This window comes from Petaurus breviceps, unplaced genomic scaffold, assembly GCF_028583685.1.
Source record: "Petaurus breviceps papuanus isolate PSGF00001 unplaced genomic scaffold, PetGlider_PUasm1.0 37, whole genome shotgun sequence".
In the NCBI taxonomy this organism is placed as follows: Eukaryota; Metazoa; Chordata; class Mammalia; order Diprotodontia; family Petauridae; genus Petaurus; species Petaurus breviceps.
The window spans coordinates 10,827,113-10,854,557 of record NW_027186296.1 but is presented as its reverse complement, the minus strand read 5'-3'; the positions used below and the strand labels follow the sequence as shown (position 1 = coordinate 10,854,557).

The 27,445-nt window shown below is 42.1% G+C and overlaps 3 protein-coding genes across 6 annotated transcripts in view; 1 reads left to right on the top strand and 2 right to left on the bottom strand.

Moving 5' to 3' along the window:
* The window catches only part of SLC7A7 (solute carrier family 7 member 7), a 44,726-nt gene extending 31,691 nt beyond the window's left edge, over positions 1–13,035 (top strand). For all 3 annotated transcript variants that reach the window (XM_069097808.1, XM_069097809.1, XM_069097807.1), the window contains exons 4-11: positions 5,722–5,847; positions 7,022–7,166; positions 10,772–10,895; positions 11,113–11,216; positions 11,413–11,509; positions 11,626–11,775; positions 12,063–12,246; positions 12,443–13,035. In XM_069097808.1, coding sequence (XP_068953909.1) covers positions 5,722–5,847; positions 7,022–7,166; positions 10,772–10,895; positions 11,113–11,216; positions 11,413–11,509; positions 11,626–11,775; positions 12,063–12,246; positions 12,443–12,549 — 1,037 coding nt within the window. In that variant the 3' untranslated portion in view covers positions 12,550–13,035. The remainder of the gene's footprint in view (positions 1–5,721; positions 5,848–7,021; positions 7,167–10,771; positions 10,896–11,112; positions 11,217–11,412; positions 11,510–11,625; positions 11,776–12,062; positions 12,247–12,442) is intronic.
* MRPL52 (mitochondrial ribosomal protein L52) overlaps positions 1–27,445 on the bottom strand; it is a 150,409-nt gene that overhangs the window by 45,640 nt on the left and 77,324 nt on the right. The window lies entirely within an intron of this gene.
* OXA1L (OXA1L mitochondrial inner membrane protein) overlaps positions 13,829–27,445 on the bottom strand; it is a 90,940-nt gene continuing 77,323 nt past the window's right edge. Inside the window, exons 2-11 of the mRNA XM_069097810.1 lie at positions 19,719–19,792; positions 18,997–19,170; positions 16,951–17,164; positions 16,047–16,190; positions 15,712–15,797; positions 15,359–15,523; positions 14,765–14,869; positions 14,493–14,655; positions 14,317–14,397; positions 13,829–14,215 (exon numbers count right to left, since the gene is read on the bottom strand). Coding sequence (XP_068953911.1) covers positions 14,094–14,215; positions 14,317–14,397; positions 14,493–14,655; positions 14,765–14,869; positions 15,359–15,523; positions 15,712–15,797; positions 16,047–16,190; positions 16,951–17,164; positions 18,997–19,170; positions 19,719–19,781 — 1,317 coding nt within the window. The 5' untranslated portion in view covers positions 19,782–19,792 and the 3' untranslated portion in view covers positions 13,829–14,093. The remainder of the gene's footprint in view (positions 14,216–14,316; positions 14,398–14,492; positions 14,656–14,764; positions 14,870–15,358; positions 15,524–15,711; positions 15,798–16,046; positions 16,191–16,950; positions 17,165–18,996; positions 19,171–19,718; positions 19,793–27,445) is intronic.

Genomic DNA, 27,445 nt, shown 5'->3' with positions numbered 1-27,445 from the left:
GGGCAGCCAGGTGCAGTGGACAGAGTACTGACCCTGGAATCAGGAGCACCTGATTTCAAATCTGGCTTCAGATACTTGACCCTTCCTTGACTGTGTGACTCTGGGCAAGTCATTTAACCCTGATTGCCTCCAAAAGACAAAATAAAGAGATTAGGGAAGAATCTTAGGATAAGTGAGCAGTGGGAGAAGACTGAACCAGAGCACAGCAAGTAAGGAAGCAGAAAAGACAGTGCTAAGGTCAAATGCACCAAGAGCTACAGGAAAGACTGAATATAAAGATCCAGCCCAACCAGTATTTTTCTGGACTGGTTTGTCAGGCATTAAAGTACCTAAGTAGAAAAGGAGCAGAAGATGGGTGCATTTCTGTTCATGTGGCCACTAAATTATTAGCAGGCAAACTGTATTTCTGACCAATAAATTAGGACTAGTTATTTCTGAGTCAACAGTTTGGGTGACATGGCTGCATTTCTACAAAGGGAATTATGGGCTTGAGGAATGGGGGAAAATAGAATTTTCCTACTGAGGTAATTGGGGGTCTGTGTCTCCTCAGGATAAAGCAGCCTTTGCCCCAGCTAACATTTGGGAGTTTTCTAGAGTACTTTACAAACCATTACCCAGTTTTCCATGTCTCATTTTTTTTTTTTTTTGCTTTTTGGAAGGGGGGAAGGCAGGGCAATTGGGGTTAAGTCACTTGCCCAAGGTCACATGGCTAGTAAGTGTTAAGTGTCTGAGGTCGGATTTGAACTTAGGTCCTCCTGACTCCAGGGCTGGTGCTCTATTCACTGAGCCACCTAGCGCCCCTCCATGTCTCCTTATGTGTGAAATTCCTACATATTTAGGAATAGCAGCAAGCACCCTAGCGTCCCCAGGGTGGCTGCCAACACAGGTTCTTAGATCTGCTTTGCTAAAGGAAAGCAACTCAAAATTGGTTAACAAGCTTACTTTAATCAGTCAAATATATATCGTTTACCTAGTTCAGGGGGAAAAGGTCAGCACCCCAAACTTCAGAGTATACAGACAGAATTGTCAAGAAAGAGAAACAGATCAAGTAGACAGGTTTCCAAACTGTCCAACTATTACATCCATACCAAATCAACATCTGGGTTTTTTAAAGCGGGGGGGCTCTCAACAACGGCTTCCCAGAGTCTCATCTAATCAAATCACAGAACACTTCTCAAAGTGAACCCCAAAACAAAGCCTCAAATCAGGGTTTATATAGCCTTCTCCTGGCTCAGAGAATGTAACTATCTTCTGGACTCACTGGCCAATCAAAAAGTATCTACTGAAAAACAAGCTTCCCACCCCAGGCTCCAGGTGCACTTTAGCCTAGGGGCAGGGAAGATCTTAAAAATTTACATTCCCATTATACCCAGTACTTAGCTAGTCCCTAAAAGTCTTACTTTTAGTTCAAAGTGAAACTGAACTAGGGGATGGTTTCTTTAGGTTCATTTATAATCCAGTGATTCTATCAGCCCATCTAATGGCATGGAACACTTTTCTGTCCACATGTCCACAAGAAGCCCAGGTTTCATGGTGTAGTTTTGTAGCAGATCTTGTTGAGTAAGCAGCTAGGTTAATGTCTTCCTTTAGGGATAGCTCACTTTTGGGTTCATGCTTAGGGTCATAGAGCTAAACCACTGGAAGTCTGGGGGTTCTACTTTAGTTGAGTGGCCCTAGAAGTTGCAGCTTGATTCTGGAATTACTCAATCCAGAACTTTCCAGGGTCAATTCTGGAGTTTGCTCCTACTTCAGAGGTCTGCAGCAGGCAGAATCTGCTGATCCATTCTGAAGCAGGTCTGAGTATGTTGGTCCTAGAAATGACTTGACTGCCAACAAAGGCCCAAGACAAGGCTGGACCTTTAGTAGATTCTCTGGACCAGAGTGGACTCTCCAGACACCCTCTGGTCTGGAAATGGTTCTCCAGGTTTGAGGAAGAGTTGAACTGGCAAACAGGAGTGGGAATGTGGGGTCAAGTTTGCTCTGGGATTAGTCCAGTGTCTGTCTTCCTGTTCTCTTCTGGCTCTGCCTTCAAAGCATGAGTTTCACTTTAAGAGCAATGGTCTTGGCCATAACCCTGGGGCCACCTATCAGCTGTGTCCACTCTGGGGAGGGGTAGGAAAAGAGTCCATTCAGCACTCCCCTACTTGCCATAATCATTTCCTGCTTCCATGGCCATGAGGGCTCAGAGGAAGCTGAGTTTTGGAGAGGGGGGAAAAAGAGGGGTCAGGGGTACCACAATATTTCCTACAACATGTCCTCTCTTTCACATACTATTTCACAGGACTCCATTCTCACTTTAAAAAGAGTCTTCTGTGTTGAACAAGAGATCAAATTATTCACCTTATGTCAAAGTAACATGATTGAATAAATAAACTTATTTAGTGAGATACCACCACAAGAGTTTGGGTCATCTCCTCTGAGTTTCCATTAAAGGTATCAATTGTTTGAGGCTCATAAGGGACAAAGCCTGCAAAATTAAAGAGTTCTGAGGCTAGAGGAATAGGGAGTTGGAGTAATGCTGCCAGTAGGATCAGTTTACTGATGGAGCCAGAGAATAGAGTGGAGAGTGGGGGATTGTGGAGATTGAACTGTGCAAACATACCTTCATTTTTCATTATCATTTGCTGTAGTAAAATGAAGAGGATTGTTTGTAAAGCTCTTAGTTTCAGGGGTAGATCATAGATTTATAGTTGAAAGGGACCTTAGAAGTCATAAGTCCAACCCACTTTATTTTATAAATGAGGAAACTGAGGAGCAGAGAGGTGAAGTGATGTCATGGAGTGTCTGAGGAAGGGTTCAAACCTAGTTCTTTCTGACTCCAAGTAAAGCATTCTATGTACTATACTACACCACATTTGAACTAGGCCAACATTCTTATTTTACAGAGAAGGATACAGATCCAGGGAAGTTGTGACATTGCCTATATGTAGTGGTGGGATTGAACCCAACCTTTTTGCTTCCAGAGTTAGTGTTTCTTCATTTGTATTGTAGGTAGAATGGGCCACCTACTTGAATCCATCCCAGTTAGGATCCATTCCCCAGGGTAGTCCAGTGTTTTAGCATAGTTTGGGGTGAATATAATCTAATTCATTAGTTGACAGGGACAGAAGAGTGATGGATGTTGGCACAGAGCAGTATCTTCTGAAGGGCACCAGGGGAGAGAGGGAGAGGCAAAAACAGGCAAAGGAGGCAAGAGCTGGTGGTGGTCTGGAGATGGGAGGAATAAAGAAACAGGAAAGGTGGTACTGAGAACCTTCTGAATGAGAGTGGCTGGGAGTGGTAAATTGGGTATATTGGGAAGTCCAGGGGGCTACAAAAAGATGGAACATTATTGAGCTGAAGGGTAAGATAGAGGAACTCTGTTCATTTAGTGTAGAGCTGGCTTGATTGTGCACGCCTGTGCATGCCTTAATGATTAACTTGGCACTGGTGAGGCCTGGTGCTCTAATTGCATTTTGGCCTAGTCCTATGATAAGGTTTGATTGTATATTGTAGTGTTTTTTCCTTTCTGTATGGAACAGAAATGAGCCTTGTTAGAATTGGGCAGAGATTTAGAACAGTAAAAATCAATGGAAAGATTTGGCTGGGTGGGAGAACACAGGACTTTTCCTCTGTAGAACTAAACTCTTCCTTTCAGGAGGAAGAGGAGACATTACTAGGTAGTGCAATGGATACAGCTCTGGGGCTTGAGTCAGGAAGACTTAAGTTCGAATCCTTCCTTGAAGATTTGCTAGCTGTGTGATCTTGGGCGAGTCACTTAGTCCTTTTGGCCTCAGTTTCCTCATTTGTAAAGAGATTTGGAGAAGGAAATGGCAAACTGTTCCAGTATCTTGTCCAAGAAAATCCCAAATGGGTCAGGAAGAGTCATGTATGACTGAACAAAAGTTATTTTTGGGTCATTTTGGCTATTTTGGTCATTTGGTCAGTGTCATAGAGCTCTTGAACTCTACAGAAAAATGGAGATGGGGAGACTGGAGCATAATCATAAGGATGATAGATTTAGAGTTGGAAGGGAGCTGAGAGGCCTTCTAATTCATACCTCATTTGATATAATGAAAAAACTGAAGCCTTGAACTGAGCAAGGGACAGCTATTAAAGTCTCGGAATCTTGAGCTGACCTGCTGGCCTGGAGCTGGCAGGTCTACCAGTGTGATTCAGTTTTATCACTTATGTGATAGATAGACTTTGTCTTTCCCTTTGGAGCCCACAGGGGAAGGGAGCCTGTGAGACAATGAGATGGCTCAAGTTTGTCCCCAGAGGGGAATGTGTCTACCCTGTGTTGGAGAAAGAAAGAAGGAGAAAGAGAACCCAAGGAAGGGGAGGTTGGAGGCTGGAAGAAATGCTAAGAAACATTTATCTGGGCTTCAGATCTGCTTTTTCCACCTTTCTTTCCTCCCACATCCTGTATTACTGGAGCCAGCTTGCCTGTTGACAATGTGTGGGCTTCCTCCCCTTCCTTGATTCTCATCTTCCTTGCCTTTCATCAGAGGGGTGACCTAGGAGACTTAACAAAGCCATAGGAAATAGTGAGGAAGGCAGTGTGGTGCAGTGGAAAGCGCCTGGGCAGGGAGACCGGGGTCGGAGGGTGGACTCTGCCAGAGACTAAGTAAATCACTCCTTCTCTGAGCTTTCTCATCTGTAAAAATGAGGCATTGGACTTCTGTAGTCCTTACCAGATTCCCTCTTGCTGATTCTAGAGTTACATCCAGGGAATTGCCTGAGGAATATTTGTAGTTGTTCCCACTGAGATGATTGTTGGACCAGAGATAAAGCCCCTACCTATCCTCAGCGGCCTCTTTCAGCTCTAAGTGTCTCTTTCAACAGAAAAATAAGCAATGGAGCTGGCAGGCACGGGAAGTCTGGCTTAGATTCTAATCCTCGGTCACACGTCCTGACCTGTCAGCTCAGACAGTGGATAAGTCACAACAAGACTATTCTCAGGGAAAGGATCAAGGTTAAAATAACTCAGAAGCAACATAAAAGAGTTGGAACAGGGTCCTCAGAGATATAGCTGGGGGAGGGGAGAAGAAGCAAAACCTTTTTCCTCTGGATCTGTGGGCTGTACATATCACCACTAATCTCTTTCCACCATCTTTTGCCCTGTCCAGTGAATCTGTGTTTACATACTAATAATTATAGCTATCATTTCTATATTACTTTGAGGTCTGTAAATCACTTTAGAAATATTTCATTTGATCTTTGTAACAACTCTATGAGGTACTATTATTATTTCAGTTTTATAGATGAGGAAGCTGAGGCAAGCATAGGGTGACTTGCCCAGGGTCACTCAGCTAATAAAAGTATACAAGGCTGAATTTGAACTCAGGCCTATCTGACGTCAGGTATAACACTGTCCATTGCACTAGATAGTTGCCTCTGCCAACAAGGTATAGTCATTCTCTCATGTATCTGATGAGCTATCAGTGTATTTGATATCAGTTTGTCCCATGTCCTCAATTTAGTTGGTAAGTTACGTGAGGGCAAAGACATAGCTCCTTACTAACTCCACGGTCTCCAGATCAGGGTTGTACACACAAGCTCAGCTAATTTTGGCGGTGATGATCAAGACCTTTTGGCACCCAGGTCAAAGCTGAAGTCCTGAGGTTGCTCTTAGTCCTATGAACACCTCCACCCAAAGGTAACTGCTTGGAAATCAGTGTCTCCACCCTTTCCTTGCTATGGTCATTAACCAGGAGTTTTTTTTTTCTTTTCTTCTTCTAGGTCTCTTAACCTTCATTAACTGTGCTTATGTCAAGTGGGGAACAATGGTACAGGATGTTTTCACCTATGCAAAAGTACTGGCTCTGATTGCAGTCATCATTGCTGGCATTGTCAAAATAGGCCAGGGTAAGAGGCAAGGCTGGTCTTGGCAAAGGGGCAGGTGTGGAATGGCCTTGGGTCCATGCACTTTTCAGGGGCCTGAAGCACCTTGCTATACACTAGGATTTTGCTGCCCTTGGGAATAGGCAACGGTAGATATGTGCTTCACTGAATCTCTTCCCTTCCCATTTTTAGATGGTGCAGGTGTGTGTGGGTGTGCCCATTTAGATGCAAGATCCTTCACATAGATATGGTGAACTCCTCTTTCTTATCTTGAGTGTATCTACGCCTTCTGTCTGGTCCTAAAAAAAGACCACAAATGAGGCAAATTAAAGCACAACTCTGGGACCATAGTGCAAATCCCCACCAGTCCCCTAGACCAGATATGTTACATGTGAGGCCAAGGGCTGTATGAAGCCCACAACACTCCTCAGTGCCCTCTGAACCAGATTAAAATGAACTTGGGAGGTTGTTAATAAAATAAATAAAAATACAATAAGACATAGGTGATATTAATACGTGGTTTTCCAAGTCAATATGGGGATCCTTATGTACAGTTTAGAAGCCCCTGTTTCTATCTGAGTTTGACACCAATGCATTAGACTAACCTTCCCCAGATCCTCTCCTCTTCCTTTCCTTCTGACCCAGCAGCACGTTGTAGTGAAAAAAGCATTAGATTTGGAGTTAGAAGATCTGGGTTTAAGTCTAGACACTGTTGCTAGCTAGATGCATGGTTTTGGATAAGTCATATCACAGCTCCGGGTCTTTAGGATCCTCTTCTGAAAAATGAGGAGGTTGACCTATGCCCTTTTTATTTTAAATTTATTTTTATATTTTTCTTTTTGCTTTTTGGAGGGGGGAAGGTAGGGCAATTGGGGTTAAGTGGCTTGCCCAAGGTCACATGGCTAGTTTTGTGTTAAGTGTCTGAGGCTGAATTTGAACTCAGGTCCTCCTGCGTTCAGGGCCAGTGCTCTATTCATTGTGCCACCTAGCCACTCCTGTCTTGTGTCCCTTTTAACTCTAAATCTGGGATCCCAGGAGATTGTCAGTTATCCCTTTCCTGACCTTTAGCCTGGTCATTGACTTTCCTAAGTTTTAAGTTCACCTGCATTGTCTTGATTCTTTCACCTCCTGTTCTGAATCACCCCGAAGTTGTTGGATTGTATTACTATTGTACCCTACAAAATTTTCTGGATTCTAGGACAAGCAAGTAACCTTGAGAATTCATTTGAGGGGTCTTCATTTTCGATGGGGAATATTGCTTTGGCACTGTATTCTGCTCTTTTTTCCTACTCGGGCTGGGACACTCTCAACTATGTCACTGAGGAGATCAAGAATCCTGAAAGGTGGGTATTCTACCACAGACTTTATATTTACACTTTCCTGTGCATTTGCCTGTATGGGGCTTTTCATCTACCCTGTGCTCCACTACTTTTAAGAGATTTAGAGTATACAAAATCTTACGGACCTTACATGTGTATTCCTCCTATATAGGCTCCAGTATTCTTTCCTTATTTTCCAAATTTATGCCCCATACTGAATTAATCTATTTGTTTGAAAACCTTCAATATTATAAAAATTAAATTTTATTTTAAAAAATGAACAAACATTAATATTCTCTTCCCTCCTTCCTAAGTCCCACTGGGGAATAAAAACAAAATTACACAAAACCCTTGTAACAAATATTCAGAGTCAAGCAAAACAAATTCCCATATTGGTCATGTTTAAAAATGTATGTCTCATTCTGCATATTTAGTCTACTAATTCTCTCTCAGGAGGTGCATTACATTCTTCGTTACTGATCCTCTGGAAACAGCTAATCATTATGTTGATCAGCATTCACAAATCTTTAAAAATGCTTTACAATGTTACTATTGTATAAATTGTTCTTGATTTTGCTCACTTTACTACATCAGTTTTTACCAGGTTTATCTGAAACTGCCCCTTTCGTTATTATTTTTTTAATTTGTATATATTTTAACATATATTTCTATGTGTACCTTTGTCTTCCTTTAAAAGGATGTAAGCTTCAAGAGAACCTGGACAACCTTATTTCTCTTTCCTTGGGGCCTAGCATAGACCTTGGCATATGGAAGGCTTGTTGATTGACATGTGACTCTTTAAGGTTTATAAAGTACTTACATACATTATTTTGTCTGACCCCCCCAGAACAACCCCATGAGGTAGATTCTATTATCATCCTCATTTTGCAGCTCTGTAAGTTATTGCTGCTCCTGTTTTCTTTTGATCCACTACAGTATTTAGCTTGGCATTTCTGTGGCTAGGCACCTAGGCAAACAGCAGGCTCCATTACTAATGGTGATAATCCCAAGGAGGCAGTATCATCCTAGATTACAGGTTTCACTGTAGTGAACTGAGCATCCCTTTTTTTTTCAAATGCTTTATTAACTTCTGATTTACATCATTCATTTCTGCCAGATTTTGAGTTACAAATTTTCTCCCTGTTTTTCCCCTACCCACTGCCCCAAAATAGCAGTCCCACAGGATATCCCCTCCTCCAATCTGCTCTCTCCCATATCTTCTCCCATACCCTTTTCGACTTTTCCAGTGGATCTCAATGCCCCGGTGCCTGTATATCTTATTTCCCAATTACAGAACTGAGCATCCTTTCATCATTTCTTATAGCACAGTAGTATGTTCCATTACATTCATATACCATAATTTGTCATCCATTCCCCAAATGATGGACAGCCCCTTAGTTTCTGGTTCTTTGCCACCACAAGAAAGGCTACAGAGGAAGACAAAAAAAACTTCCAGTTCTTAAGAAGCGCGCAGTCTAATGGAGGAGACAGTATATAAACAGGTACATACAAATAAAATACAGGATAAACTGGAAACAATCTCAGAGGGAAGGCACTAAAATTAAGGAAGAGTAGGAAAGGCTTCTTGCCGAAGGTGGGACTTGAAGAAAGCCAGGGAAGCCAGAACATGGAGATGAGAAGGGAGAGAATATCAGGTATGAGAGTCTGGTGGTGAAAATTCGGTTGTGAGATAAAATGGTGTATGTATCATTGAGTATGTGGAGGGGAGTAAGGTTAAGAAGACTGGAAAGGGGCCAAATTAGGAACGGCTTTATAAATGAGAGGATTTGATCCTGGAGGTAATAGGTAGCTACCAAAGTTTATAGAATGACGTGCGTGTAGGGGGAGGGGTGACATGATCAGATCTCAGTTTCAGAAGATCAATTTGACAGCTGAATGGAGGACAGACTGGAATGAGGAAGAGACCTGAGGCAGGGAAACCAACCAGTAGACTACTGCAATAATAGTTTTGGCATCAGGTGATCAGGGCCTTCAGGGTAGTGACTACGTCAGAGAAGGAGGCATATATGAGAGATGTTATGAAGATGGAAATGATAGGACTTTGCAACAGATTGGATATGTGGGGGAGGGGGTGGGAGGGAAAGGGTGAGAGTCAAGAGTTTAAGATGACACCTAGGTTTCATGCCTGGTGGTACTCTCGGCAGTAATAGGAAAATTAAAAACTGCTTTATGTATTGTACATATAAAACCCTTTCTTCTTTCTTTGATCTCTGGGAAATATGCCTAGTAACAGTAGTACTGAAAACCTCCCGATTTTCCCCAAGACCAAATGGTAAACATTTCAGTCAAAGTTGTGTTAATTAGAGGCCAACCTGATGAAACAGAAGCTGGAGGTGCAGAGGAGAAAGGAAATAAGCTGGATGAAATAAGATGGATACATTTTTGTAAATTTGGGAGTGATGAATAACATGGTTCTCATGCAAAATGATATGCAGATCAGCCCATATTATTTTTGAGAAACCAACCGGGTGGCCTTTTAATGAAATGTAAGAGCCTAATTAGGGAGCAGTTAGTGGAAACAAGTTGGATTCAGGCTGGAATGATGTCTCCACCTGCTGGTCAGAACTGGAATGACTAAGAATTGCCATCTGGCATTTGAGGAGTGTCCTCAATAGCCTGGTTGGTCTGGAAGGGACCTTGAAAGACCATTTAGTCAATCCCCTAGATGCTAGTTAGAGTAGTATGTAAACTGGCTAGGATGGATGGCTCTCTCTTCTATTCTTAATAGCTCTCTATAGGACATTCTAGAGACTTCCTATATTATCTGTACCAAGGCTTCACAATCCAGATTGTTTGGAAATGTCTTCTGTTTTGTGCCTTGGGGAAGGTATTCTTATTAGCAGCTTGGATATGTTAGGCTCTGGGTAAATGGCTTCTACCTTCCTGCACTGTTATCTTATAGTTTGGCCCTTTCTCTATTAGCCACATTTTCTTTTCTTATGCACAGCTCTTCCCTCTCATTTATGTATAGCAAAGGGTTTTTCTTTCTTTTTCAGTAGTAGCACTGCTCCTTTAATTTTTTTGTCTTCAGTTCCAAATTTCTCCCTTCCTCCACCCCTCCTCTACTCATTGAGAAGGCAAGAAATATAGTACCCATTATACATATGAAGCCATGAAAAAGATATATTTCCACTTTAGTCATGTTGAAAAAAAAAAAGCAAGAAAAATAGAGAAAAGCTGTTTCAATCCATACTCTAGAATCCACCAATTCTCTGTCTGTAGCAGAGGTTTAATGGCACCTTTCCCAAATGCTCTTTAGTCATGGATAGACTTAATAGAATTCGGGCCCCACAACAACATTTTCATATAGGGCTTTATGGTTACAAAGTGCTATATACAGAATTTCTCTCTAGGAGATTGTAAACTCCTTGAAGGAAGGGACTGTGCTTGTATCCGGAGTGCTTAATATATATGTTCTTAATAAATGTTTGCTGAATGAATGCTCTTTTACTACCAGAGAATCCCAGGTACAAAGGTAAATCTATAGCAAGCCATCCTGCTGTTCTTGGGGAAGATTAGAGTGGTGGGGGAGGACCCTGAGGATATTGGCAGATTAATTATCTACAGGAGGATGGGGCTAACGTCTATCCTTTCTTCTCTGACTATAGGAACTTGCCCCTCTCCATTGGAATTTCCATGCCCATTGTCACCATTATCTACATCTTGACCAATGTGGCCTATTATACTGTGCTGAGCATGAAGGACATCATGGACAGTGATGCTGTTGCTGTGGTAAAGGGTTATGGCAATCAAGAGGGTGAGAAGGTCTACCTAGGGTAGAGAGGTCCCGTCCCTTTAAGCCTTGCTGGGGGACCTCAGAAGTACAGTTGGGGAGTGGGTTCCCCCAGATTTAGGGAGAAAGCATGAGGTTCCTGAGGTGGAGGGAACAGTACCTTGATTTTCGCATGATAACCTTTCTCTTTTTTCCACTACTCCTCACCCCATGTAGACTTTTGCTGATAGAATTTTTGGAGTGTTCAACTGGACAATTCCCTTGGCCGTTGCCTTATCCTGTTTTGGGGGTCTTAATGCTTCCATCGTGGCTGCTTCCAGGTGAGACTGGGTGTTCTTTTGAGATACCATGGTTACTGAGGAGGGTCCAGCCCGCTCTTTTGCCCTCATGGTAAGCTTTTACACCTTTGCCATCCTGGTCCCACTATTCAGCTTCCAGCTCTCCTTGTACACTGATGACAATCCATGGGTTTTGATTTTTACCCCACCTCAGCTTCCTCTCTCCTACCTAAAACAGGCTCTTTTTTGTGGGCTCACGAGAAGGCCACCTCCCTGACGCTATTTGCATGATTCACGTTGAAAGGTTTACTCCAGTGCCAGCCCTGCTCTTCAATGTAAGTATTACCCTAAGTGATGGATGCGTTGGTTGTTAGTGGAGGGAGTGTTAACAGCACTGTCCTGGGAGAGGTTGGGTCCAGTTCTTGATAGCTCCAGGCTTTGTGTATCATAGGGAGCCATGGCACTCATCTACTTGTGTGTGGAGGACATCTTCCAGCTCATCAACTACTACAGCTTCAGCTACTGGTTCTTCGTGGGTCTCTCCATTGTGGGGCAACTCTACTTACGCTGGAAGGAGCCTGACCGAGACCGGCCCCTCAAGGTGATTCATTAACCTGGTTTCTACAAAGCATCTAGAATGCTAGTAAGAGAACTTTGAGCCAGAGGGACAGATTTTCCAGCCTTGTTCAGGAGCAGGGTGGGGTCCAGACACAAGAAACTTCATGGGAAGGAAACTAGAAGGTTCCTACAAGGATAATAATTAAAAAAAAAGGGAAACATTGACGACCTTACTGGGTGACAGACATCACCATCTTTCTCAGGTCACTAGATTGTGATAGGAACTTTAAACTGTCTAATCTCAAGTTATGTTCTACTTTCCATTTGCAGCTCAGTGTGGTCTTCCCCATCATCTTCTGTCTTTGTACCATCTTCCTGGTGGCTGTCCCTCTTTATAGCGATACCATCAACTCCCTTATCGGCATCGGCATTGCCCTCTCAGGCCTGCCCTTTTACTTCTTCTTTGTCAGAATGCCAGAACACAAACGGCCATACTGTCTCCGAAGGACTGTGGGTGAGTCTTGGGGGACCACTGACCCTGACTTTTGTGTCTTCTTGTTCTATAAGAGGAAAATCTCACTTCTAATTCTCTGATCTTCAGGGAAGTTACTGACTGACCTTCTGATGTGACCCTCTTGGTGTCAAGTCTGACACAAATCAGTTCCCCCTTTCCTAACCTTTTTTATACCTATTCTCTCTCTTTTTTGTAGCTTTGGCCACAAGGTATATCCAGGTCCTATGCATGTCAGTTGCTGCAGAGATGGATTTGGAAGATGTGGGAGAGATGCCCAAGCAACAGAACCCCAAGTCCAACTAATCAACAACCTGACTTCTCCCCTAATGAGACATTGAGGGCAGGGAATTTCCTTTTCCCACTAGCCACGTCCAGAGGGATAGGATCCTTTTTTTGAGGACAACCTACCAAGTCCAGACCTGGCTTTGGGACAGCTTTAGGAACCTTTTGAACTTATTCCAGAGAAGTGGAGAATAATTTATTGTTTTTGTTACTTCTTGTTTCAAGTTTTTAAATGGAAGGTCGGGGGTGGGAAGAAGCATGCCCTGGGCTTGATTTCTCTACTAGCAGGTCCTTAGGAGGAGGAGGAGCAGGGACAGGTGACCAGAATATTACTGGCTGAATTCTGTACCACCTCTTTCCCTATCCCTCTTTCCCACTGGGAAGCCCTACTAGGGTTAGCAATGCTCCTGGCCCCCTATCTGCATCAAGGAAGAACTATCAAAGGGGCAGAGGGCACCTGTAGGATCATCTTGGATAACAATAAAAGGGATGACTGTGGCCTCTTTATTTGCACTCTTTGGTTTTCTTTTGGGACAGCCTTGGCTCTGATTTTCACAGACGTTATACAGATGGGAAAAAAAAATCTTGATGTTCTATAAGCATTCCCCAGGTACTCCTTTCCTTCCAACCTTAAGCCCATGTGTTTTGTACAGTCATGAAATTATTGTTTCAAATGAGACTTAAATTACTAAATGCTAAAATTGATTAAAAAATTGATTTCTACCTCCACTGAGGACAAATATGCAAAAGATATCAGATAGGGCCTACAACCCAATTGGAAAAAAAATTGCTCTCATTACTATTTATTTAGATGTATCATCTGAAAAATGCTGCATAAGGTCTTCTTAGAGCCATGCCTTGTATATGCTGTAGGGTAGAGATAAAGGAAAGTGTGAGGTATTGGAAAGGCTGCTGAACCTAGAAATGAAAGATCTTGGCTCTAGTTTAATGCTCAAAAGCTGTATGATGATGAATCCATTTCCTCATCTGTTAATGGGCACAAAATTTGAATTCTCTCTAAGAGTTGGGGTGAAAGTGTAGCTACACAGACATGAGCAATTATTGATTTAATTAGATAATGCTTTTCTCAACCAATTCAGGCACATACTTAATTCAAGTAAAGGTTATTACTTGGCTGGAAAGACTTTATATGAATGTAGATGGAATAAATAGAAATATGGGCTGGGAAGTTTTTTTTTAACCTATGTGATAACGAAGGCTGGATTTGGCCTGGTTCTGCCTTGATGACCTAAGCTCTATCAAATACTACCCTTTACTCTGAGGAGGAATCAGGACATAGTATATGAATGCAGAAATTTATTACCTTCCCAGAAGAGAACATGGCTCAGATGCTTGCTATGCATATACCACTGAAAGCCTTCCCATACCCACCTTGTGTGTTGGTCTATCAAGAATCTGTGGCACTGAACACTTGTGAGAATGAATGTCAACACATTCCCACTGCTCCTAGGATCGGGGTAGGACTGTCTAGATCATTTGCTCTTAGGAGCTCTGAGGCTCTTGGCAATCAAAGTTCTCTGGTATGTTGATGGTAAACACAGCGGTCATCCAAGAGTATCCCTCCAGGGCTTCTGTGACTTTGGTTTGCTGCTGGTAGTTGTGGTAGAAGGCTGCTTTCCTTCAGGCTGTAGCAGGGGATTGTGGGCGAAGGTCTGCCGTAAGGGGCCTAGAGAAGAAGAGAAAAAACAGGTAAGCAGGGAGAGAGAAGAGAGAAGTAGAAGCCGAGACATGGTCTAGAATCCCCACAAATCAAGAAAAACAATTCACCTCGAGCTGCCAGCTGCAGGTGATCCCGCATGCGACGCTCCCGCTCCTTTAGCTGGTGAGCTGTCTGGGCATTTTTCCAGCCTGTGGGGGAAGCAATAAGTTAAGAGTCAGCATTTAGTTCTCTCCTTTAATTACTTCCCTCCAGCAATACCCTTTCCCTAGAACACAAGCCTTACCTGTTTTGAGGCTCTTAATGAGGCCCTCCTGTGTAGACAGCTGGCTCTGTTCATGTAGGATTCGCTTTGGAATTCGCAGCCACGTTCGTACAGCTGGGATCTGAAGGAAGCCCACTTGGGCCAGTGAAAAGAGGTTGGACGAGAACCAGTATGTGAACACGGCCTGGAAAAAAGAGCATAGGACTTTAGGAGCTCGCTCTCTCGAGTGTATGAAGCAACAGAGTTTAGGGCAGGCAGGCAGAGAAGGGCACAGCTCCTTCAGTCTGACATACCGTGGGGAAATGGATGGTGAAGGGCAAGACGACCAGGGGTAGGACCCGGAAGACGGTTTTCATCATACGCAGGTTGGCATTGTTGACACCAGTCTCAGCACCAAGCTATCAATAAGGAAACAGCCAATGTAAAGGAAGGGGGCAAGGAAGACAGAAAAAGAAGCAGAGACAAAAGAAATATACGGAAAAAGTAGGAAATCAACATGAAAAAAGCTGCATCTATTTTCGAGCCCAACTCCTGAAGGAATAATCCAATAAGATGTCATAACCACATAGCACTGTAACATTAGGGAGCTGCCTAGAGTTGGGTGATCATTCCTATGAAACCAACTATAACCCTGAACATCTGCTTGACGTCATCTTTTCAGAGAACCCAATAAAAGTGTACCTGGGGGTAGGTCTATATTGAAAGGTTAATGGTCTGTAGCTGAACTCATGAATGAGTCAGATTCCCATTCTTCTTATCCCTAACCCCGACTGTTGGCTTCCTAAGATAATTTTTTTAGCTTTATAGTTTACCCTGGTTTCTCAGAATTTAGTTTATATTGCTACCTGTACTTGGAAAATCAATTTCCCAGGAGAATCCAAGCTTACCTCCAGGATTGCCCACATCGATGCTGTGACTAACAGGGGCAGCGCATAGATAGGGTCAGCTGCTGTGAGATCCTGGAACCACCAGAGACCCCCACTCTGCATGCTGGGCACGGGGAGATAGGCCATCTCTCTCAGTGCAATGAAGAAAGAGATGAAGACAGGAGCCTAGAGCATAGGTAGGGTAGACAGATGTCAGTTGGAAGAATAACTCCTTGTTGCCTCTTGATGGGAGTCCTACAATATACTAAGGAGAAGCCAGTACAGAATCTGAACCATTTCTTAGGAGGATGAAGAATGGGAAATATAGGAAATGAGTACCAGAAGCCCAGAAGGAGAATAGTACAGCTACTCACCTGGGCTAGAGGAATAATGAATCCTCTCATAGGGTTCACGTCATGTTTCTTTTGGTAGAGTTGTAGTTCTGAAAAGACCCTGGAAACTGACCAGAAGAGGTGAGGCAAGTGAACAATGGGCTGCCAAAGCAGGGAAATATCCCCCTTACCACTTAACTCGAACACTTCCCAACCCTCATTTCAAATTGACTGGGAGTGAATGAACATCCAGATTTGCCCAAACTCCAACAATGCTCTACAAAATCTTCAATGACTCTGCTGAGGCTGCTTACATTTCCACAGCAAAATGCTTGACAGAGCCCTTGTTTCTTATCCTTACCCCTTCACTGACTCACATTCAAATTTGTCCCCTGACAACTTGGCCTCGTTCATCCTAGTGGTAAATTTGTGGATCTCTGGCATGTGGTTATTGATCTTTACTGCCTCCCGTTGGCCTTTCACGATGAGGGGGAATATGAGGCATCTTGCAACAACAGTGCCTAGGAAAAACAAACCAAAGACACATTTAAATTTGTAAGCAGCCTTAAGTTGGGCTGAGATCAGGTCCCTACAGGAAGGAACAACCTCATTCTAACCTATTTCCACCGTAACTTGTATGAAGGGCACAGGATAGAGAAAGTATTTGGACTTAGTTACTTCCAAAGCTCTGTTGTTCAATCAGTAAGCCTAATATAAATTTTTGCAAGGTAGGCAAGTATCTGGGAATATGTCCGAGTTCAGTCATTGCTAAAGTGAGAGGGGAGCATTTACTGACAGCTTACTGTTTAAATACCTTCCTGTTTCCCTACCAACCCTTCATGATCAGTTTCCCAGCAATCTGGACCAAGGTTCTTCCCCTCTGGCCCACAGTGATCATGTTATTAGTTTCAGGGCATTTTGTTCTAACTCTCCTACATTCAAATATTCAAAAGCCTTTCTCCAAGAATGCTTTTTACTATCTGACTTCTTTCCATTCTATCTACCTCTTGCAGCAATCCTTGGGCCCGAGGACTCTTTATGAACTACAGATTACATACTGATTTCAAAATGCCACTTTGAGAAACAGTGCATTCAAGTCTTTGGAGCCTGTATTCTAACCTAAGTCAGTTCTCCCGAAGCCCCTATCATCTTGTTCCTCACTTGAGGTTGTGATCCCTAAGACCTTGCTTAACCAGGCTCTACCCTTCTAATCTTCTTTTGCTTGAAAGCCCCTATCCCAAGCTCCTGCTTTCCTGACTTCAAAGGTCTTGTTCCCCTTACATGTAACAATGGCTCCCCACCATGGCAGGCCCAGATCAATGTGCACAAACTCCAGAAGGTTCTGCACCAGTCCCACTGGGGTGTAGCCTCCTAGCCCCAGGTCACTGAGGTTCTGCTCTGCGGCAGCCTGGACTACATCAGCAGCTCCACCTGGAACCACCTCTGTCACTGATGTTGGGGAAGGAGTTGCAGGGAGAATGGGAGAAGTCTGCACCTGTTGGAAGAAAAGAAACTTTTGGTGAAGAGCCTTGTGGGAAAGTAATTAGGCATCTTTCTAGGTATAGAGTTGGTGGACAGTAGATTTGGAGCAATACATCTGTTTTATTTTTCAGAGATGGTCAACTTGACACTGCTTTTAAGGGGCTTGGTTGGGGGGGATGACAAGGAGTGATAAATGATATAAAAAATAAAATAATATGAATAATAATGAAATGAAGTGATAAAAAAAATAAAATATTTAAAAAGGAAAAACAAATAGCAAGGAATCTCTAAGGGGCTTTCTTTGTGCCTTCATATTACAAGGTAACCTCTTTAACTACTTGCTTCTCTAACTCCCCATTCTTCCAATACTGTCCATAATTTGCACGGAATCTCTAGGCTAGGAGGAGTACCCAAGTCATCTAGTAAGTAAGAATCTGTAAACTTTTTTCCCATGTTATATATAAAACCTAAATCTTTCTTGTCATAATGTCAGTTCATTTTCTTTTATGGAAAACCCAAGCCATTACTCCATGCTGAACTCCTACTATTATTTCATCAGTACTTTATAATTTACAAAGCATTTTACAATAAATCTATGAGGAATGTAGGGCCAGTATCATAATTCCCCTTTTCCAGAGGGGGAAAACTGAGTCTTATAGAGATGAAATGACCTAATGATAAACACCAAAGCCCAAACTCAAACTCAGGTACTTTCCTAAAAAAGCACGTCTTCTTCATATGCTTCTATAAAATAAGAGGATTAAACTCAATGTTCTATAAGGTATTTTCTAATGTTAATGTTCTTTGACACTCATACTCTGCCATCCCAAATAAATTTGACTTCTGTTTTTAAAAGGTTTGATCTTTTGTTTTGATCAAATGAGATAACATATAAACTGCTTTGTAAATCTCAAAGCGCCATATAAATGCTAGCTATTATAATTATTTTCACATCACCAAATAAAAATAGTTTTTCTTTTCTTTTTTGCTTTTTGGAGGGCAATTGGGGTTAAGTGACTTGCCCAAGGTCACACAGCTGGTAAGTGGTAAGTGTCTGAGGCCAAATTTGAACTCCTCCTGACTCCAGGGCCGGTGCTCTATTCACTGTGCCACCTAGCTGTCCCTAAAAATATTTTTCTTTTCCCTCTCCCAGAGCACTATCTCTTGTAACAGAAAGAGTAAAAAATTAGTAAAACTAACCAACATATCAACCAAAATCAACATCATATGTAGTATTCAATAACCACAGTTCCCCTCAGGTCACTTCCAGATCTAAATATACTCCTATGACCTTTGGAAAGGGAGGTTAGTATTTTTTTACATCTCCTCTTTGGGATCATACTTCATTATTAAAATTTTGTTAACATCGAGTGGTTAAGTAACTTGCTCAAGGTTACACGGCCATTTCTGGGTGTGAGCCCAGATTCCATTCCAGGTCATCCTGACTCTGGGGCCGGTGCTCTTACTCACTGTGCCACCTGGCCACCCCTAAGCAATTGGGGTTAAGTAACTTGTTCAAGGTTACATAGCCAGGTGTTTCTGGGTGGGTGCTAAGTGTCTGAGCCCAGATTCCATCCCAGGTCATCCTGACTCTGGGGCTGGTGGTCTTACTCGCTGTGCTACCTGGCCACCCCTACCACTGAGTTTTGATTGTTTTGCTGTTCTTTCCATTTCCATAATCACTGCATATTATTTTCCTGTTTCTGCTTACTTCACTTTGCATCAGTTCATATATGCCTTCCCATATCTCCCTATATTGATTCTATTCACTGCTTCTCAAAACATTCCGTTCCATTTGTGTACCAGTGGTGCTTTGGTGACATTTTGGACACTTTAGTCTCTTACCTGGCTTTCTGCAAACAGGGCGGTGGATGTGCTGAGGTACCGAGGGGTTGAGCTCCCGTTATAGACACCGGCAGACGCTTTCCACCTTGGTCTAGCTGGGAACAGGCAGGTGCCAGAGGGCTGTTTCCGGTGCGGTCCATAAAGCCAGTATGAGTGGGGGGAGACGCTGTGGAACTTAAGTAGGGAAATTATGAATAAGATGATCCATCACTCGCTGCAGATGGTCTATTTATAGTGTTGAGTGCTGGAGGTCCCTATCCCTATGACATTAATGTTATTGATAACTTTATATTTATATAATGCCCTATGGTTTTCAAAGCACTTTAATACGCAGTAAAAACATCTGGTCCTCAAAGAACCCTGCGGTGAAATAAGCAAAGCACAATTATGGTTACCTTCTTTTTACTGGGCTGAGAAAGAGTAAGTAATTTTCTCAAGGTCACCCTGCAAGAGTGGCAGTGGCAGGACTTAAATTCTGGTCTCCTGGCTCTGCTGGCTGGTTCTTTACAGGGAAACCGAACCACCAAGAGGTCGGAGGTCACGGTCGGGGCACTGCACTGACAAGGTCAGGGGTCCAGACCTCCTAACCCCTCCATGGAGAGACTAAGCAGCTAGATAAGCCCCATCATTCAGGGGTCCGAAGTAACTACAGCTCTCAAAACAGGTTGGGTTTTCCCACTTTTAGGCAGTGTGCCAGTGTCCTGATGTAAAGGGGGCTGTACCTGGCGCCGAGGCCGTAACAGGCGAAGAACCTCCAGGTTCCCACACATCCGTCGCGCCGCCATGTTCCTGGGCCGAGGAAGAGGTATTGGGCTTGCGCACTGAGGGCAATATTCTCGCGAGAGGCCGCCCTTTTAGTTGTGGTCAGGAAGTCAGAGGAGTCTCTGCCGACTGAGTCTTCATACAAAACAGAGGGGAGCGGCCATCTTTGATACTGGTAGGAAGACTCGATGGATGGGGATGTCAAGTGGCGGTCGTCGTGGTTACGGACTAGAAGCCTGGTTTTCCTTTTTGTCTGGCGTCTTTGGTTACGAGCGATGTCTGTGGCCATCTTTAGTAAGGGTGTGGGGCTTGCTGTCCTCATCTTTGAAGCCGCTGCCCGGCCATATTGGATTTTCTGGAAGAGGGTCCTTCAGGGAGTCTCTTCGTTAAACGCCAGGAGTAGGGGTGGGGCTATCTAAGGATCCGCCTGACCTGTGTGCTCCCTTGAGCATGATCTGGAGACTCAGGACGGGCAGAGATAACAATCTAACAGCTCACGTGAATAAAAATCTTTCCCCCATAACCCCCGCGCTACACCAGGGTCTGGTGTGCTCTTCTCCCAGCGTTTCTATTCGATTCTCAAACTTTTTGGACCTAGGACCCTTCCCCTTAAAAGTTTTTGTTTCTGTGGTCTATATCTATTAATGTTTATTGAATTGGATATTAAAACATAATTTAAAACATTATTTCATTAAAAAACTAAAAAATCCATTACATGTTAACATAAGTAATCTTAAAAAAACAACTATTTTTCCAAAACAAAGTTAGTAAGAAGAGTGGCATTGTTTTACATATTTTTGCAAATCTTTTAAATATCTGACTTTGGAAGACAGCTGGTTTGATTGTCATATATGCTTCTGAATTCCCTCTCTTACTAGATGCTGTTTTGGTTGAAGTATATAAAGAAAATCTGGGGCCGACTAGGTGGCGAAGTGAATAGAGCACCAGCCCTGGAGTCAGGAGGACTTGAGTTCAAATCCAGCCTCAGACGCTTAACACAAAAACTAGCCACATGACCTTGGGCAAGTAGCTTAACCCCAATTGCCCTCCAAAAAGCAAAAAAAAAAAAAATAATTGTGCCTAGCTAAAAAAAATTAAACAAAATCCCTGAATATATTCAAATGACCACTTCTTGATAAAACAAAGAAATGTTTGGGGTAGGCTAGGTGGTGCAGTGAATAGAGCACCAGCCCCTGGAGTCAGGAGAACCTGAGTTCAAATGTGACCTCAGACACTTAACACACACACACAAAAAACTAGCCATGTGACCTTGGGCAAGTCACTTAACCCCAAATTGCCCTCCCCACCAAAAAAAGCAAAAAAAAAAAAATAAAAAAAAAAAGAAAAGAAAATCTGGCCTCACACAGATAGTTGGAAAATAGAGGAGTATTTTAAGAGGCAAATAATGTCTCAGAATTGTTTTAAATATAGTTTTGACCTTTTGGGACCCCAAAAAAGGTCTTGGGAACCCACATCTGTGGAGCACACTTTGAGAATGAGTGACCTAACTCAATCTCATAGCTTTGGGGTAAATAGAACACCACGATGCAGTATAATACTACTACTACAAACTTCAGAAGTGATGCTTATGACATTAAGGAAATTCTAGAAGATAACACTAACTAGCATTTTATCTGCTTTAAGGTTTGAAAGACCTTTAAAAACATTTCATTCTCAACAACTTAGAAGGAAGGTGTTATTTTTATCCCTATTTTATAGATGAGGAAACTGAGGAAGACTGATCTAAGTGACTTGGCCAAGGTCACACAGCTAATAAGTGTCTGAGGCAAAATTTGAATTCAGGCTTTTCTGACTCTGGTTTCTGTCCTCCATCCACTGCATTACCTAGCTACCTTGGATTTTCCAAGTCATTAAGGAAAAGCCAGTGGTATAAAACAGATTCTGGGGACTATGTATCCTACATATTATTTGTAGTTTTTAAAAAAAATTGATATTTTTTGTTTTTATGTCATACCTTTCCCCCTATATGTCTCCTTCCTTTCCTCAGAGAGTTCTTATCCTTATAGCAAAACTTAAAAAAAAAGAAATAAAAGAGGAAAAAGAAAAACATCCAGTAAAATTGATCATCATATCAAAAAGGACTGATATTATATGTAATGTTCCTCACCCATAGGCCCCAACCTCTGTAAAACGGGGAGGTGGCTTCACATAACTCTTCTTTAAGACATCCAGCATTGTAAGGAAGGATCTACTTAATGAACCAGAGAATCTCAGTCAGCAGAAGGATCTTTAGAGACCATTCAATCCAATTCAAAACTCAGCAAGAATCCATTCTTTTTAATAATCTCTGACCAGTAGTCATCCATGCAGCTGTTGTGTGAAAGACTTTTCTCCTCATGTAGCCCACACTTTTGGATAGTTCTAATTGTTAGGAAGTTTTCCTTTGTCTTTTTTTTTTTTCTCTTTGGAGGGCAATTGGGATTAAGTGACTTGCTCAAAGTCACACAACAAGTAAGTGTGTCAAGTGTTTGAGGCTGGATTTGAACTCAGGTCCTCCTGACTCCAGGGCTGGTGCTATATTCACTGTGCCACTTAGCTGCCCCAGTTTTCCTTTATTTTAAGTGTAAGATAATAGATCATGGATCCAGAGCTGAAAGAGGGCATCTAGTCTAAACCTTTCATTTTAGAGATGAGGAAACTGAGATTAAGGGAGGTACTTTCCCGAGGTCACATTAGGTAGCATCAAACATAGGATTTGAACCCCCAGCCCTCTGACTCCTAACCCAGTGCTTTTCCTACTCTTTTAAAATTTTAATTTTAAAATTTTAAAATTTGCTGCTCTTTTAGAACAATAAAACATTGCTGTGAAGTTCAAATGACTCCTTTCTTCTCTTCCCCCACCCACCCCAATCTTCCCTTGTGAAAAATAAATAGTTAAGCAAAGTAAATCAGCACATTGGGTTGCTGACAAGGTATGCCTCATTCCACATCCATATTCCACTGCTTCTTGATGACAAGTGAGATATGTGTTTTATCATTGAACCTCTGAAATTATGGTCAGACACTTCATTGATCAGATCTCTGAAGTCTTTCAATTTTGTTTTCTAGAGGTTAGTCTTCCAATAAATTGTCAAGGTTTCAAGGAGCTTCCTGAGTTTCTCAATTCCCAATTTCTTTTGCTCTCTTATACAAATTAATGTAAGGGGGAAATCTTCAGGAACAAGACTAAATCCAGAGTTTTCCTTGTCTTCCCTCTGTCTAACTATATTCCTAGCCTTTCATACCTATGTAAGGCCAGCAGACCTTCCTAGGCTTTGAGCCTGCCTAACCAATCCCAAAGTATGCCCATCTATGTTATTATTGAGTCCCTACATCTTGTCCACAAGAATATTGTGAAAGCCTTTTAAAAATGGTCTATTGAAATCCAATATATACATATACATCTTTATATCTATCTATCTAGTCTTCTCCTTATCTATTAGTATGTAATCTTTAATATCAAGAAGGAAAGTGAAGTTAGTCTAATATGACATTTAAAAAAAATCTTATTTTTATTGATATCTTTTATTTTCTTTCGCTTTCTTTTCTGAATGTTTCTTCCCTCTCATTCATCCCCAGTCTTTTGTAACTAAGATTAGAAAGGAGAAAAAAAAATTAGATCAGCAAAACCAACTAATACATTAATTGTATCTGATTGACAGTATACTATACACAGTATTATATATCCGTAGCCCCCCGACTTTTGTAAAGAGGGAAGAGAAGTACATTTTCTCAACTCTTATTTTGGGTCAAGCTCAGTTTCTTTTTTGCTCTTCCATTTATATTGCGTTCATTATGTTGATTGTTTTCCTGGTTCTGCTTACTTCATCAGTCTCTATGTCTTTCTGTCCTTTGAATTCTTCATATTACTTGTTTCTTATGTTGTGATAATATGCCATTACAAGCATAATTTGTTTTGGATTTCTCCAATTGATGGGCATTCACTTTGTTTACATTTCTTTGCTCCACAAAAAGTAGTTCTATGAATCTTTGGTGATCATGGGAACTTGCATTCCATTTCAGCCTTCTTGGAACAAATGCCTACCAGTATACCCTCTGGATCAAAGTCAAGACAGTATAGTCACTTGTTAAGTTTAATTCCAAATTACTTTTCATAATGGATGGACAGAATTATGACTCCATGGTATAATATTGTCCGGTATGACCTTGTTGATGAACCATGTTTACCTTTAGTGATCACTTCTTCTTTTTCTAAATAGTTATTTAGTACATAATTGCTGCTGGTCCCACAGAGTTGTATGTATGGGCACTTCCTCTGAAGGGATCTCTAGCTCTGGATTCACACATGGACTGAATTTAGTCCTCAGGGAACCTGACCTTTAAAGAAAGGAGTCTATTGAACTCTCTAACTCTTTAAACTCTTACCCCAAAGTCCTAGGGAGTATTAAAGTCAGGGGTGTGTGGGAGCTAGCTCAACCTATCAGGGGAAGAAATTGTGAAATGTTATAAAGGCACGATTTATTGTCTAGTCTTAAATAAAGTGTTAGTAATTAAGATTAAACTTAAAAATGTCTTGTATACATCCCCCCTCCCCCCAGTGCTAATTGTTGAACATTTACCAGCACACCCCTGAGGTTTCACTCATGTTTAAGGTTTCTCCACAAGGGGAGTAGAAAGATTCTCAGTCTATAATTTAGAGCAGATATAGGACAGTTACTTATTTTCTCTACACAAAAGAAATGCTTAATACTCAAAAAGGCTTTGAGGTGCCAACTGACTTCACAAAGCAATAACTCATAACCACTATTATACTGTCCTGGGAGATTGATACTTAAAACATATGACATTGAATGGGACTATTGAGTAGACATTTCAATTTCACCTTAAACTTAGTTCTGTCCTCTGTGGACAGCAAGCACCCTCAAAGTCTCTGTCTTCTGGCAAGCCATGTCAGATGTTTAGGATTATATCTTCTCCTCCTGGAAGAATGGTAGTAGCGGCTAGAGGACACTTCCTGAAGTTCAGCTAGCACGTTCGAGGTGTCCTGCTGTTTGATTACCTATTCTCAAAACAGAAGAGGCAGCCAAGAGCCAAAAGCCCAGGCTCAGGCTCACTCAGGCAATACAAGCTTTAGATACTACATATGGATAGTCCTCATCATACTGTATGTGATGAAAGGAGACCCTCCTTCCCCACCTCAACATCCTTGTGAAGTACTAGAGAAGAAGGGAGTGCACAAGAGGGTTGAGTCCCTCCTTTTAAGGTTCACTGAGTGAGTGCCTCTTCCTGACTCATTTGGTCAATAATAGGATTGTTTTTTTGTACCAAAGTGCTGTATTCTTCAGTACTGAATCAGAGCACATTGAGTCAGGGGTGTATTGGAACCAACTGGCCAGCTCAAACCAGCTGGAGAACCCATTGTTAAATTTTCAGTGTGAGTATTTTACACTTTGAAGATTGGCAACCACTACAAATTAGGGTTTAATTTTTTGTTTTGTTGATTGTTTAGACAGGAAAATGTTGCAGAAGATGTTAATAATGCCCATTAAACCTAAAAGTGTGTCATTTGTTTTATGGTGAGAGAGAAAGAGCCAATTGTAAAACATTTGCCAGCACATCCCTGAATGTGGGCCACTGGAAGAGACTGAGTGTCCAGCAGATCAAAGGGACTCATCTGTTTACTCCTGTTACATTAAAAAACCAAACCAAAACAAAACAAAACAGCAAAAACCCATCCCTTTAGTGTTTGCTTTAGAATTTTTTCCTATAATCAAATTCATATGCTTTAGTCAGTAATTTGAGGACTCCATTTGTACAAAGTCAACCACTGACACAGTCAGTCTGAGTGACCCCCCCATGTTTTAACCTTGCTCAATCTTTGGATAAGGTGCTCAGCTAGCCTATAGGAGAGGGCTTTTCCCCCTTAAAGCTAATCCCATCTCCTGAGGGAGGGCTACTCCCCTCTCCTGAGAGTGTTCACCTCTGTTTTAAATTAATTATTTTTTTTATTTTTTGCTTTTTGGAGGGCAATTGGGGTTAAGTGACTTGCCCAAGGTCACATGGCTAGTTTTTGTGTTAAGTGTCTGAGGCTGGATCCCAACCCAGGTCCTCCTGACTCCAGGGCTGGTGCTCTATTCACTGCATCACCTAGCCACCCCAAGTATTCACCTCTGTTGTTGTTCAGTCTTGTCCAACTCTTTCTGATCCCATTTGAGGTTTTCTTGGCAAAGATATTAGAATGGTTTGCCATTTCCTTTTTCAGCTCATTTTACATATGAGGAACTGAAGCAAACAGGGTTAAATGACTTGCCCAGGGTCATCCAACTAGGCTGAGGCCAGATTTGAACTCAAAAAGATGAGTCTTCCTGACTTCTAGCCTGGCTCTCCATTCACTTTGCCAGCTAGCTGCCCTGTTCCACTCTCCTTAGCACTAATCCCATCTCCCAGTGATGCTATAATGGGGAGGAACTGAGGCAAGGCTAATCCCACCTCCTAATTGAGGTCTACCCATTAGGATTGTCCTACCCTAATATGTAAATTGTCTTACTCCCGTCCATAAAAGCAGCTTGCAGTTGGAATTCCAGGGGCTGGTTCCACTTCAACTCCTTGATACCTTGGTGTATCAATAAACTCCTTTTGTCTCATTTTCTGAGTTTGCCTTTAATTGACCAGGGTGAGGCCCCAACCAGGATTTTATTTTTAAACAATTTTGGTGACCATGAAAGTATCCTTCCCTTGCATGGCTGTCACTGGGTGAACCCACCTTCCAACACTGCAGCTGGCACTCAGATTTTGTCTGATCACAGGGCAGGTTGGAATGGACTCTCTCAGTGGTTAGTCAGTTGTGAAGTTGTTGGAAAATTAAACTCTCCAGACTTAGAAAGGTTAAAGAGATGTAGATCCCCAAATAAAAATTTTGATTCTTTCTCATATGTGCATGAAGAATATCGAAGAGGCAGGGGTGAGTATTGGTCTTGCTTGGCATGAGAATGTTGCCAAAAGGCAGGGGGCTACTAGTATTTATATGGGATTGGGAAGGAGCAGGCCTCCTGCTGACTCCCACTTGGGCAAGCTAGTAAAGTTTGGGACAAGAAAAACCAGCCAGATTATGCCCACATCTCAAGCAGTAGAGCTTAGTTTGGATAATTGTGGAAACAAATTTGGCCAGATAGATATGAGACCTTTGATTATTGCCAGCTGTGCATGTTAAAACTAGACTTGAAGAACTAGAGTTTAGGAGAAAAGACACACACACAGGTCATGTCACTCTTAAGAAATCACTTTTATAGGGAATAGAGAAGAGGGAAGTAAAGAGTTAGTGGACCCCAGGAAAGGGATGATGACAGTGAGGTGGGCTTGATGGGGCCTTCGTTCTCTAGTGTGCACAAGGTCTTTTTACCTTGGAGGACTTTGGAGGGGAACACCTCATCACCCATAAAAAACTGTTGTGAGGCAGAACCGAAAGGGAATTTTGAAGGGTGGAGTCTAAAAACTGCTCTCCCAGCTATTGGTAATATTAAGCAGGGACTCTTAACTTTTGCTTAGGCTTTCAGTTCTCTTTGCCTTCACAATCCTGGCCAGGTTGGAGATTGCAGAAATAAAGATAGACAAGAAAAGGCAGGAAATCTTTTTCCTGGTTTGTAGAAATTTATGGTATTACAAAGTAATTAGGCACTAAAATTGTAACTGAAATATGCTGTCTTCACTATACATTTCCAAATTATGA